Genomic DNA, 13,636 nt, shown 5'->3' with positions numbered 1-13,636 from the left:
GGGTGAATGCCCCTTCCTCTTCCCCCATTTCACCTTTTTTTTTTTTTTTTTTTTTTTTTTGAGATGGAGTTCTGCTCTTGTTGCCCGGGTTGGAGTGCAATGGTACGATCTCAGCTCACCCCAACCTCCGCCTCCCGCGTCCAAGCGAGTCTCCTGCCTCAGCCTCCTGAGTAGCTGGGACTACAGGCATGCGCCACCACGCCCGGCTAATTCTGTATTTTTAGTAGAGACGGAGTTTCTCCATATTGGTCAGGCTGGTCTCGAACTCTTGACCTCAGGTGATCCACCTGTCTCGGTCTCCCAAAGTATTGGGATTACAGGCATGAGCCACTGCACCCAGCCTTCATTTTTTTCTTAAACTGTGCACGTTATTCCTTCATTCACCCCACTAATATTTGTTGAGCGCCTAGTATGTGCCCAGCAGTGAGTGGCAAATAAGCAAAAAGTCCCTTTGACCCTCAACCTCGTGGCTCAACTCAGCTTTTCTGCCAGGCAGGGCCCTTGCATTTCTGAATGTCTCCACTGGGCTTCACCCACGGATGACCAAAAAAATATGAGTTCCAGAAGATGCATTCCCCAAACGTGCATGAGCCCTTCCTGTGCACCAGAACCTGTGCTCACAACTGTGAGGAGATGTGGATTAGAACACATCCCTCCCTCAAGAAACATCTTCTTTCCAAAAAATACAAAAATTAGCTGGGAGTGGTGGTGGCTGCCTGTAATCCCAGCTACTTGGGAGGTTGAAGTGGGAGAATCAGTTGAACTGGGAGGTGGAGGTTGCAGTGAACTGGGATCAAATCACTGCACTCCTGTCTGGGTGGCAGAGGAAGACTCCATCTCCAAAAAATAAAAAAAATAAAAAATAAATAAGAGAGAAGGAAAAGAAAAAGAAACATCTTCTCCGTCTACTTCCCTTCACTGCATTCTGCCCTTGAGTAAGGGACTATAAGACAGTTTCCTCTGTTACTTCCATTTGATCCCAAATACATGAAATCTGGCAGATACTCATTTTTTTCATAGGCAAAATGTGTATATATTTATACTGTACGACATGATGTTTGGATATCTGTATACACTATGGTTTATTCAAGCCTGTTAAAATACGCATTATCCCACATACTTACCATTCTTTTCTGTGATGGCAATACTCAAAATCAACTTTCAATAATTTTCAAATATACAATAGATTGTTATTAATTATAATCATGCACAATAGATCTCATGGTCTTCCTGTCTAACTGAAATTTCATATTCTTTGACCAACATCAAAAAGATGAAAGATAAAAAAAATGTTGGCAAGAATGTGAAGAAAAGGGAATTCTTGTAAACTGTGGGTGGGAATGTAGATGAGTACAGCCATTATAGAAAACAGTATAGAGGTTCCTCAGAAAATTGAAAATGGAATTATCGTATAATCCATCAATCCCACTTCTGGGTATGGTATATACCCAAAGGAAATAAAATCAGTATGTTGAAGAGATATCTTCACTCCCACGTTCACTGCAGCACTATTCACAAAAGTCAAGGGATGGAATCAACCTAAGTGTCCATCAATGGATAAATGGATGAGGTAATAAATACACATGGAATACTACTCAGCCTTGAAAAAGAAGGAAATCCTGTCATTCATGACAACATGGATGAACCTAGAAGACACTGCATTAAGTGAAACAAGCCATGCAGTTTCTCTTTAGTATTAATGGTAATTTATTCTAGATGAATTCCCTTTTTGGATCTTTTCACTTCAATGAGTTTCAGAGAAGGGAAAGGGACTGTAAGCAGGAGTCTGCAGTCTGCAACATTTTCATTGCATTTATCTTGCGGTATCTGAATGACTAATGCACTGGTCTGTCTCCCTTCTCTGTCCAGAAGCTCTTAGAGGTGGAATCCAAGTCGCAGTCACCATTCTAGCACATTTTAGGTGTGTCATAAATATTCATAGGATAACATTTTCACTAAAGATTGGAAGGCTGAGTTGGGTTGAAGGGCTCTTCAATGCCTTGGTCAACTTCTTGCTCAAGAGGTCTCCTCCATCTGAGATAAGCACTGCCTGAAAATAAATATTAGTAGAAACAGGAAACCTCATGCTTGGTCTGCTCTTTGGTGACACGGAGAAATAGAAAGAGCCACACTGGCTGCTTAAGATGGTGACACTGACCAGCCTCAACCCCTAAAGACTGTGCATGAGGTAACCTTTATCTCCAGCTCAGAGGAACTTCAACCTCAGCTACCACTCATTTAACAGATGTATCCAGAGCATTGGAGCTCATCACTGAGCCAGGAGCTGGGGAGACTGCAATGGCCATTACAGACTTAGTGCCTGTTCTTGTGGACTTTACAGTGGAGGAGAGAAGGTGGATGATGAATAACTGAATGTCAGACAAGAGCAGGAGGAGCATAAGGAGGGGATGGCAGTGGCTACAGGAGTAGACAAATGAATCCTCAGAAAGCAGGGCAGGCTGATAGGAGAGGACTTCACGGAGGAGGTAGCATTTCATCTGAGTTATTCTGCAGAGGGAGAGGAAAGGTTATGCACCAAGCAGAGAGAAGGGCATGTGCAAAGGACTTAGGGTGGGGAAATAACTCTTCATCCAAGGAGCAGAAGGCCAATAGGAGAGGGACCTTGGGCAGAGGAGTGAGGAGTGTTTCATGGAGCCTAAAAGACAGGCAGAGGTTTGCATCCAGTGGACCTTTCCCCATAATCTATCAGACCTGAGATGACACTCATCTACACAGGGGATGTACACATAAGGGCAGGTGGGTTCAAATGATGTCAGCCACATCTACAAAATGAATTTCAGATTAACTAGAGAATAGCCACATTTTGGAAGGGTTTTGCAACTCACGGACACGGAATGGGGTTGCAATGAGAGAGTCATTTGTTTGTTTTCTCTGTGAATATTTACTGAGCATCTATTAGGTGCCAGGCAGTGAGGACACAAAGTTGAGCAAATACAGTGTGGTCTTATCCTCTTGTGGGGAATGTTGAGTAGAGAAAGACAGTAAGTATGAATAAGTCATTTATATAATAAGGAGAGTGTGGTAAGTGTTAGGATGGAGGAAGCGGAAACCTGGCCCACCTCGGAGCTCTGGAGACCTTCCCCTCCATCCCCTCCAGCAGCGCAAAATGTTCACAGGAGCCACTCTTGGCACCAAGTGCTTTGCATGCTTTGGTTCTGACAGCCAAGATGCTGTGGTGCTTTCTGTAACATTTGGCTACGTGGAGCTCTGGGACTATAGTGTCTTGGGGAAGAAAGAGCCACTTCCAATGACTACCTATGTCTCTTGCTGCTAATCAGACACCTAAGTTTGGACGTGAGGCTAAGTGGAAAATTCTCTGGGACCATTTCCCCAGAGTGAGATGAGCCTGTGTTTCCATCTCCACCTCATCCCTGAGCTATGCATTCAAACCTAATCTCCCTGCAGCTCTGTAGCTGATCCTTAGAGACTCTTTCATTTGCAAAAAAACAAAATGGAGTGGAGATGGAAATTGTGTGTCAACTTTTAATGAGCCCCCAGGTGTCAGTGAAAGTCCCATGGCTTGTTCACTAACAAAAGTTAGAATTGGCTTCCTGGGGATTGTTATGCAGTGGAGTTCGACAGTTGTGCAGACAGTTGTCCCACTGGGATCTTTAATACCAATCAAGGCTCTAACCATGTTCTTCTCTGTTGTGTCTGCCAGAAAAGATACCTGGGGGCTTTGAGCGATGGGCACTGAGAGTCTTAGAGCGGGGTTGGAGGTGGTAGGTAGGTTCAGATACATTTTACTAATTGCTTGGTTTGGAGACCCCATGACATCACTTCAATTGCATGCTCCAGGGGCTTTTCTTCTTCTTAAAACAGAGACCAGCTGATCACCACTGTGAATTGTTCGTTTCTCTTCAGTCTCATAAACACACATTAATGATTAAGGGGAGACTTGTAGCGTAGTCTGGATAGTTCCTTGCTTCACAGCACTGAGTCATATCAGACAGACTCAGGTTCAATTCCTGGCTTATCCACTCCCTGGCTGTGTGGCTTTGGTAAAGTGAATTGATCTCTCTGCACCTCCATCTGCCAATTGGGAGGTTAATATTAACAGCACCTGCTTTCATTTCAGTGTGCAACTCTGGACTGTACTGTCAGATCACGGGTGCATCACCCCACACATGAGCAATCTTGCAGGGGCAAGGGCTGGATCTGACTCACCTTTGAGTCTATAGTGCCCAGGTCTTTCTGTCCCAAAAGCCTCCAAACCATCCCCTGCTGGTCAGGCTGGGTATTAAGCCCTGACTCTGGGATTTGCACTGACTCCCACTAAGCAATAATGGAAGAATTGACAAAAAACAACTCCTCCCCCGCTCCCCACCTGAGGAGCAGGACCAATGGGAAAAGATCAGGAACAGGCCAGCACCTGCGCTCACCATTCAATCTCAATAGACTCACGATCCTTCAGAAGCTCTCGCGCTTCTTGCCGGCAGTGTTCCTGGAATTCTGGGTGCTGTGAGAGGTGGTATAGGACCCAGGAGAGACCACTGGCTCTGGTGTCATGGCCTGAGGGGCAGCCAAGCAAAACTGGGTTTCTGGGCTGCTTCAGCACCAGAGGGTGGACAGCACCCATACACTGAGGCCCTCCAGGAGAAGGTAGGGAGGGGGAGGATGGGCAGAATGGAGTGACACAGGGTCCACTCACCATGTCACTGGGATGGAGAGGCCCCTGTCCCCACTGTAGTCCCACACTGAGACCCTCACCCTCAAACATGAAGGTGTCAGCTTCTGCTCTTATGTCCTCATCAGACAACTCCTTCCCATCTTCATCCTGGAAAGAAGGCAAGACAATACCCCTGCCCCAAATCACACCAGCTCTGGGGGCTCTTGAGTCAAACCTAAAACAATTTCTGAAGATCCATCCTTCTTCCAGAAACCCAAGCCCATCGTGCACTCCTAGATGTCTCTTGGTCACCACCTTCAGAGACTACCACCCACATGCTTCCCGTTGGCTTCTCCTATTTGGCCCTGCTGGGAAGAGTCAATGACCTGTGAATATTATCTTGTCTCTGAATAATGAGGACTTTTGGAGTGAAACATTACTGGCAACCTGGGTTACAGCATATTTCAATGGCAGTTTGGCTTGGAGGTTAGAAATTGAGTATTGCTCTGAAGATATTTGCTCACATTCTAGAGTGGTAAACTCAGAGAATCGTTTTTATCTTTCCAGAAGGCATCTGGGTTATAAACCTATAACACCACCACCTACATTATAAATCTATAACACCATGCACTTACGGGCATGGACATCTCACTGGAGAGGAGTAGATTTTACTCCAGAACAAAGCAAACATTCTCTCTCTCTCTCTCTCCCCACCCCCTCTCTCTCCCATTCTCACACTCCCCGTGGAAGGAAGAAGGGGCAGATGTGCTAGCTATCCTATGTAAGCTCCAAGATGTATAATGTGGGGCCCTCTCTCTGCAGTGCCTTCTGGTGTATTTACAGGTAAAAACATTGTGCTACCCTAGGAGGAATATGGGAATGGAGAGCCAGCTCTACAATCCTACTCTGGTTGCTGCTATTGCTGCAAATGATTAAAATAGGCTGCTGTGATCCAGGGGTTTGGTGCATCTGTCATCATAGATATAGACATAGACATATAGATATGCATAAAAATGTGTCAGACTAACTTACTAACATGTAAGTAAAATCTCGGGCTCCTCACTATTTCATACTTAGCAGTCCCCTGCCAGCTGAATTCCACAGAGTCATCTCTCAAACCTATCTCTGACCTGTTCTTTTCAAGCATGTTCCATGGCTCCCACTGCCCTCTGGATCAAGTCTAAGTTCTCTCATTTGACATTGGCATAAATCTCCACTCTGTTACTTGAAATCACATCCCAGAGAAGCCCACCTTGCTCAGCAGAAGCACATCAATGAAGTCCAAAGTCTTGGACTTTGCCTTGTTCTTGAGGAAATCATCAATACCCTGAGTGGGGAGGGTTCGGCGCCGCTCCTGGATGACGGCATCTGTGAAGTCGTGCACTAGGCGGCAGGACCTGTGGAAGCGCTGCCCTTCAGGAGTGAGATGATACAGGAAGTCCGTGTGCAAAAGAATCTGCTGGTTTCTTTTTTCTACAAATGCACTGAGCTCCAAGATGGTGGCAATGTATTCACTGGGTTTCCTGCATGAGGGAGGTAACAACTTAACATATGCAAAGTCCCAGGAGCACCTCTCACCAGCAGCTAGAAGCTACTGCCCACCAGGAAATTGAGTATCCAGAAACAGCCAGGAGACTTGACTCTCCAAAATCCCTTCTCTCCAGGCATCCTATCTCTGAGAGCTGCTTCCATGCACCTAGATACCCAGAGCATAGCTTGGACACCATGCTTCTCTCCTATCTCTGCCACCCAGTATCCAGTCTGGACTCTTTTCTTTCCAAAAAACTGTTCACAAAACTCAGACTTCACTGTCTTCCAGTTCTTTCTGTCCCAGCCCCCGCCATAACCAACTTGCATCCAATGTCAGCTCCATGTCGTGTCTACATGACAGGCAGACCTCCACAGAGCTCAGCTGTGATCGCACCTGTTATCGGCCCAACTCCCTTCAAAAGATTCCTGGGAACCTCCTGATAAAGTTCATGCCACTTTTCCTGACTTCAATGTCCTGAAATCTATACCCTGTCTAATTCCACAACCTCATCTCTACTGTCTGTTGTGCATGCTTGCTTCATACTAGTCGTCTTGCCTATACTCAAATATTTCTACCTATTTGAAAGGACTGTACTTTCTCTCTCTCCTTCCCCATCCTTCAAAGCCCAGCTACGACACACAGAAAGTGCCTTCAGAAAGGCACTTCTGGTTACCCCAGTCAGTCATCCTTTTCCAACCTACTCCCTTGGGTTCGTGGCCCAAGTTCTCAGGCCATAGGAAAGGACTCACTCCTGACAATTGCTTTCAAAGCTGAAGACGCATTTCTGCAGACTGTCCAAGGTCATAAGGCTGAGGTGCTCAAACATGTCCAGTCTGGCGTTGCTCTCCGAGGCCAGGCACTGCCACTTGTCCTGGCCAGAGTAAAAACAGAGTTGAAGCTGGGAACTGCCTCCTGTGAGCGCCTTCCCAGACCCAGACACCAAGATAGATCCCCCACGATCATCCTCCTGGTCCTCTGCCCCAGGCACCCATCCCCAGGAAGGACCAGCTTGGATAGGACCAGAAACTGTTACTCTTAGGAGATAAAGACTCATGGCTGGGAGTCGAGAGACCTGGGTTCAAGTCCCAGCTCAGCCTCCTATGGTCTGTGTGCTCTTGGTCAACCTACTGCACTCCTGTAGGTCCCATCGATCAAATCTTCAGTAACAATTAAGACAACATGCTATGGGGCCTGATAACTAGGGTGGAATCACTGCTCCACCACTCCTAGCTCACTTACTATCTGTTTGAACTTTGGTGAGCTCCCTAATCTCTCTAGTCCCCAGTTTTATCACCTGCAATAGGGCAAAACCAACCACAACCTCACACAGTTATTAAAATTAAATTAGAAAAAGTGTATCATGGAGCTGGCAAATGGCACTGTTTCTGGCACATGGTGAGTGCTCAGTAAATGTTGGTTTTACTCATCTCCATTGCCATAAATTCATTTCAAAAATATCCCTGTTGTGGGAGGGGAACTTTACACACTGGGGCCTGTCAGGGTTTGGGGGCGAGGGCAGGGAGAGCATTAGGACAAATGCCTAATGCATACGGAGCTTACAACCTGGATGATGGGTTAGTGGGTGCAGCAAGCCACCGTGGCACATGTATACCTATGTAACAAACCTCCACGTTCTGCACATGTATCCCAGAACGTAAATATATATATACACACACACATATGTATTTATATAATTTATATAAATTATATATATGCATTTCCACACACACATACACACACACACACACACACATGTCCCTGTTGTGAGAGGGACTCCTCCATCAGATCTGAGCATCTCTCTGGGTATGCCAACAATGCCAGACCTGTTGTTCTTACTTGGGCCACTTCTCAGAGTTGTTTTTGCAGAGAACAACATCGAGAGACAAGGCCATGGCTCCTCCTGGACCAATATCAAGCTTGCTTCTGCTTGCTATAAAAGCAGATTCCCTAAGTCTAGTGCTCCTTTCCTCCCATGCAATGCACTGCATGAGCAGGCAACTATTGAAACCTCTCTGTGGCACCCTGTGGGATTTGGGTGGTTTGGAGAAATGATGCAAACCAAGAACATACTGCTTGCTATGCCATGAGTAATAAATAGTCATTTGTCTCTGACCCAGGACTCTCGTATCTCCTAGCAGAATCCACGAAGTATTAACAAAGCTAGCTTATCAGCTTGCAAGTAAGTAAAACATCTTAAGCACTTCACAAAATACCAACTCCCAATTCTTCACTCCTCCCTGTATTCACACACTTTGCACTATGAATTTCCAGCAACTTCTATTAAGACATGGAGCCTATTTTATGCCCGTTTGAGTCTGTGCAGACCTAAGCCTGGTTGAACTTTGAAACATTGCAGAGAGAATGTCCAGAGACATTGTAGTGTCCTCACAGTCTCTCAGAACCCAGTCTATGCCATGTGAACAGCAGGTGCCTCCTGGAGGCAGAGAAACACATGGAGAAAAGTCCAGGTGTCACAGCTGAGGCCATTCTAGATTAACCTGAAGCTAGTGAAGCTCCAAACATGTGAATAAACTGAGCCAGGATCAGCAAAGCTGCCCACCTGACCCACCTGACTTGCTCATGTACCAAGAGTGATCCCATCCACATGCAGAAGAACCAGCCAACTGTCTCACACACTTGTTAGGTATCATAAGCCCTTATTGCTCTAAACCAATGAATTTTGAAGTGGTTTGTACTCAGCAATTGCAACTACGCAATCTTCATCTTTACTCTCTTGAGTTTGAAGGGTTTCTGTGAGAGAAACATGGAAACTCACACCTCTGAGACCTACCATGTGCCAGGGACACAGACGCAGAGGACAGCCCTTCCAGGGTGGTTTCCTGGGGAGGCCCATGGGAATAACCTGCTGGGAAGGCCACTGCAGGCATAAAGCTCACAGCACCAGTTCAAGGCTCCTACGCTTGCCTGCAGGTACCCTCTGAAAGCACCTTAAAAGGGTCCTTTTTCTGCGTTTTCCTTAAGACCACTTGATTGAAGGCAACCCCAGGTGGAGGGGAACCAAGAGGATATGGGTACAAGGGCAGAGTCAGAGAGTTGTGGATGGAGCTGCCCAGCCTGAAGGTGGGGTGCAGAACTGGGGAGACAGGGAAAAGAGAGAGATCTCAGCCTTAGGTGGCTGCCTAGGGTGGTTTTTTCCCACGCAGAGCGCCTGGCTCTTCAGCCAACCCAGGTGCCCGTTGCAGCTTATAGGTCAGCGGTCCTCAACTGAATGTGATTCTGGCCCCCAGGAGACATTTGATCATGTCCAGAGATACTCCCGTTCTCAGGACTTGTGGGGAGGGGGGGATTTTCCTATTAGCATCTAAGGGATTGAGGTGAAGGACGCCGCTAAATGGCAGACAATGCACAGGACAGCTCCCACTACAAAGAATGATCTGGTCCCAAATGTCACGAGTGCTGAGATTGAGAAACCCTGTGCTAGGTGTATTTTGTCTCCACTGTTGTGTCCTTGCTAATCTGGTTGTAAGAGGCAGGATGGAGCTGGATGCATTCCAGTGCTGTGAGATGTTTGCTCTGCACCTGCGTGTGAGCCATCCGCAGTGATACCAGAGTAGGCAGAATTCCGTCCACCTGTCAGAGGAGACGGGGGACCCCAGCCTCGAGAACTGTGGCTGCTCCAGCAAGCAAGAGGCAGGATGGTGGACTGTAGGGGTGAGGCAGGAGCTTGAGCAGAGGGGGAAGGTTGGATCAGACTCTTGGTTGGATCAGACACTGTGTTGTGTCATTGCCAGGAATGCTAAGGTCCCTGCTAGGGTTGGAGACCATGAGTCTAGAATGGGGTCAGTGAGTGACAGCTGGTACAGAACGATACAAACAAACCAACTCTGAAGACCAATATCATCATCAGCCAATGACAATGACTTTTACAAGGTGGACTCTCACAGTTCTCTGCTTACTCCTGTTTTTCACTTGGGGAGAGGAGCCTCAGAGCTGCAAAGTCCTTTCTCCAAAGACACACAGTGAGAGCTGGGGTTTCCACCCTGGGTCTGATGTCTCCGCAACTTGTAAACATTTCAGAAAATTCTCTCTGGAAGCCAGAGTGGAGTGTGTGCAGAGGAGAGGAGATGAGGAGGAGGATGGGGCGGCGGCCCAGGAGAGGGGATGGAGAGGAGCGGAGCAGATGGAGAAGTGCTTAGTAGGAGAGAGGATGCCCAGCAATGGGAGGGATGGGGAAGGAAGGTGGCTGATGCTGGGGGATGGTTTCTGGGTAGGGCGGCTGCATGGTCAGAAGACTTTCCTTCCATGTCATAGGGTGGTCTTTTCATGTGGGATATGTCATCCTCACTCCAGTAAAGTTCCTCACTGTCTGGGTGATTCTCTGTTGTCCAAGAGCCAGACTGACTCCTCCTGTGTGGCAGGGAGTCGGGGGCAGATACTTGGGGACAATGTCCTAGTGAGACTACTATGGGGTGTAATGATGGATGGGCCCATCCAGAACCAAGGATTTCAGAAACTCTTACAGCAATGTGGCTTACATTAGTCATAAAAACATTTCTGTTTTTCTTTTATGGTAGAATTCAGGTGCAGAGGTTTGAGTCCGTGATATTTCCAGTTTGTGGCTTTTGATTGACATTGGTTTGTGCAAGATCCTTTTCTTATTTCATTTGTTTATCCCCTTTCTTTCACTGTTTCCATTCTTTTCTTTGACAGGCATTTTCACATACATAATATGCACCTTTTGATTTGTATATGTTCTTGTAAGATACACATTGCTTTCTATCTGCATATATTTCTTATGTGACTTTTTTTAAATGGTAAATTAATGGACTTGATTTTACTAGAGGAGTTTTAAGTTTATAGAAATATTGATCAGAAAGTATAGAGAGTTCTCATATATGCCTCACCCCTGCATGTGGGGACCTCTCTCCTATTGTTGACATCTTGTGTTCCTCCAGCACCTGTGCTACAATTGATGTGCCAATATTGACACATTATTAACCAAGTTCTACAGTAGTATCTCCTATTGTTGACATCTTGCATTCCTGTAGCACCTGTTACAATTGATGAACCAGCACTAACACATTCTTAACCAAGTTCTAGAGTAGTTTTTCCTTTTGTTGACATCTTGCATTCCTGTGGTACCGTGTGTTCCAATTGATGAACCAATATTGATGCATTATTATTAACTAAATTCCATAGTTTACATTAAGTTATACTCTTCGAATTGTATATATGGATTTTGACAAATGACATGGATTCATTATTACTATATTAGTCAGAGTAGTTTCATGTAGATGTATTTTTAATGTGACCACATGGAATTATGCTAGAGAGTTCATCCTGTTTTGAGTTTTATTCACTCAATATTATTTTAAAGGTTCACTTACATTACTCTGTGTGCATCTAATTCCTGCCAAAAGCTCTATATCCTTTTGCCTCTATATCTATTGTTTGCCTCTATACCCTTTTACCTGCCTTCTCTCCAATTAGGGACAAGCAGGCTTATCCAACACCCCCACTAAACTAACTGCTGCAGGGACCTTTCTCTTACATGTCCCACTGTAAACAGGTTTCAGAAGTCAAGATAGATACACAGTAGCAAGTTTGCTGGTATACAGAGCATGACTTCCATTAAAGATTTTAATTTCCACCATTCTACATGCCCACTAATAGTGCATAGATATTTCTTTTAATATTATTAATATTTGAGATACAGTCTCCCTCTGTCACCAGCGGGCTAGAGTGCTATGGTGCGATCTCAACTCGCTGCAGCCTCCACCTCCTGGGTTCAAGCAATTCTCATGCCTCAGCCTCCAGAGTAGCTGGGATTACAGACGTTCACCACCACACCTGGCTAATACTTGTATTTTTGGTAGAGATGGGGTTTTTCCATGTTGGCCAGGCTTGTCTCAAACTCCTGGCCTCAAGTGATCCTCCTGCCTCGGCCTCCCAAAGTGCTGGGATTGTAGGCATGAGCCACTGTGCCCAGCCCATAGTGCATACGTATTTCTTTCTCCTCATAGCCCAACCAACACAAGACATTTTATAATTTGGGGAACTGCAGGGGAATACAGTGAAATTCCACTGCTCTTTTTCATTTTCCCCTTTCCTCTATTCTTCCTTTTGGTTTCCTTTTTTTTTTTTTTTGAACATCCGTTCATTTGTCTGAGTAACTCCTGTGCATCATCTTCTCACATCTTTTGCTCATTTTTGCATTAAGGTACCTACTCCTTCTTGATATAACTGGTTTCTTGTTTGTTCTAGATATTATTCCCTTGTCAGTCTTTAAGAAATTCCCCACACAACATAGATGTGCTCCTGTCAGTTTTAGACAATGCAAATATCTTTTCCCCATTTCCCATCTGCCTGTTAACTTCATCCCAGAAATCCTTTGTTGAATGGAAGTCCTCAATGTTGGTTTTTTTTCATGTCTTAAAAATCATATTAATGATTGTGCTTTGGAAATGTTGTTTAGAAAGTCTTTCCTCAAGCCTAGATCACAAAGTTATTCTCCTATACTTTCTTCTATTAAATTTATACTTTGATATTTGGTATTTGTTTTTTGAATCCAGCTGGATTCCTCCTTTGTATGTGCTGTTAGGCAGAAATTCAGATTTACTTACTTTGCTTCATAAAATGAGCAGTTTTCTCACTACAATGGGTGAACAATCTATCTTTTCTTCTTGATCCGCCCGCCTCGGCCTCCCAAAGTGCTGGGATTACAGGCGTGAGCCACCGCGCCAGGCCAATTTTTGTATTTTTAGTAGAGACCGGGTTTCGCCATGTTGGCCAGGCTAGTCTTTGACTCCTACCCTCAAGTGAGCCACTGGCCTCCGCCTCTCAAAGTGCTAGGATTACAGGCATGAGCCACTGTGCCCCAGCCAAGATTTTTTTTTTTAAGATGGGGTCTCACTATGTTCGCCAGGCTGATCCCAACTCCTAGGCTCAAGCAATTCTCCCACCTAGGCCTCCTAAAGTGCTGAGATTACAGACGTGAGCCACCGTGCCAGGCTTGAATATATATATATATATATATATATATTTACAAAACAGAATTTCATGCATCAAGAAACCATACATTTTTCTCCATAGACAAAGTAACCAGATTGCACTTTAAAAAAATAATTAGCTGGGCATGGTGACTCATGCCTATAATCCCAGCACTTTGGGAGGCTGAGATAGGAAGATCACTTGAGGCCAGGAGTTCGAAACTAGTTTGGGCAACAATGTGAGGCCCTGTCTCTAAAAATTTTTTAATTAGACAGTTGACGTGGCACACACCTGTAGTCCCAGTTATTTAGGAGGCTGAGGCAGAGGATTGCTTGAGCCCAGGAGTTCCAGGATGCAGTGAGTCATAATCCTACTCTAAGCTGGGGAACAGAGTGAGAACTGTCTCTAAAATAATTGGTAATTAGATCAATAATAATGCCTTAATATTACTCATACCTAATCATTCATTCATACTATAATCAAAATGTTCTCTATTGCCTTAAAAATACTTACAGCTGGTTATG

The 13,636-nt window shown here is 45.3% G+C and overlaps 1 protein-coding gene across 1 annotated transcript; it reads right to left on the bottom strand.

Moving 5' to 3' along the window:
• Window positions 1-4,399: 4,399 nt before the first annotated feature.
• On the bottom strand, window positions 4,400-7,215 carry LOC112612942 (phylloquinone omega-hydroxylase CYP4F11-like). Its single transcript, XM_025367959.1, has 4 exons — window positions 6,911-7,215; window positions 5,883-6,153; window positions 4,732-4,798; window positions 4,400-4,533 (listed from the first exon to the last, which is right to left on the bottom strand). The coding sequence occupies exons 1-4, from the start codon at window positions 7,213-7,215 to the stop codon at window positions 4,400-4,402; spliced, it is 777 nt and encodes a 258-aa protein (XP_025223744.1).
• Between the last annotated feature and the right edge of the window lie 6,421 nt (window positions 7,216-13,636).

This window comes from Theropithecus gelada, chromosome 19 (genome assembly GCF_003255815.1).
Source record: "Theropithecus gelada isolate Dixy chromosome 19, Tgel_1.0, whole genome shotgun sequence".
NCBI classification, from domain to species: domain Eukaryota; kingdom Metazoa; phylum Chordata; class Mammalia; order Primates; family Cercopithecidae; genus Theropithecus; species Theropithecus gelada.
Note: the sequence above shows the minus strand (reverse complement) of the source record. Positions and strands in the feature narration are given on the sequence as shown.

What these genes read in the sequence shown, in the direction of transcription:
- LOC112612942 (XM_025367959.1), bottom strand. Translation starts at nt 7,215, where the DNA reads ATGAGTCTTTATCTCCTAAGAGTAACAGTTTCTGGTCCTATCCAAGCT. An exon ending in TTTGAAAGCAATTGTCAGGA is followed by an intron (nt 6,154 to 6,910) that starts GTGAGTCCTTTC and finishes TCCCTCATGCAG; the next exon opens with GAAACCCAGTGAATACATTG. An exon ending in ATGTGCTTCTGCTGAGCAAG is followed by an intron (nt 4,799 to 5,882) that starts GTGGGCTTCTCT and finishes CCTTCTTTCCAG; the next exon opens with GATGAAGATGGGAAGGAGTT.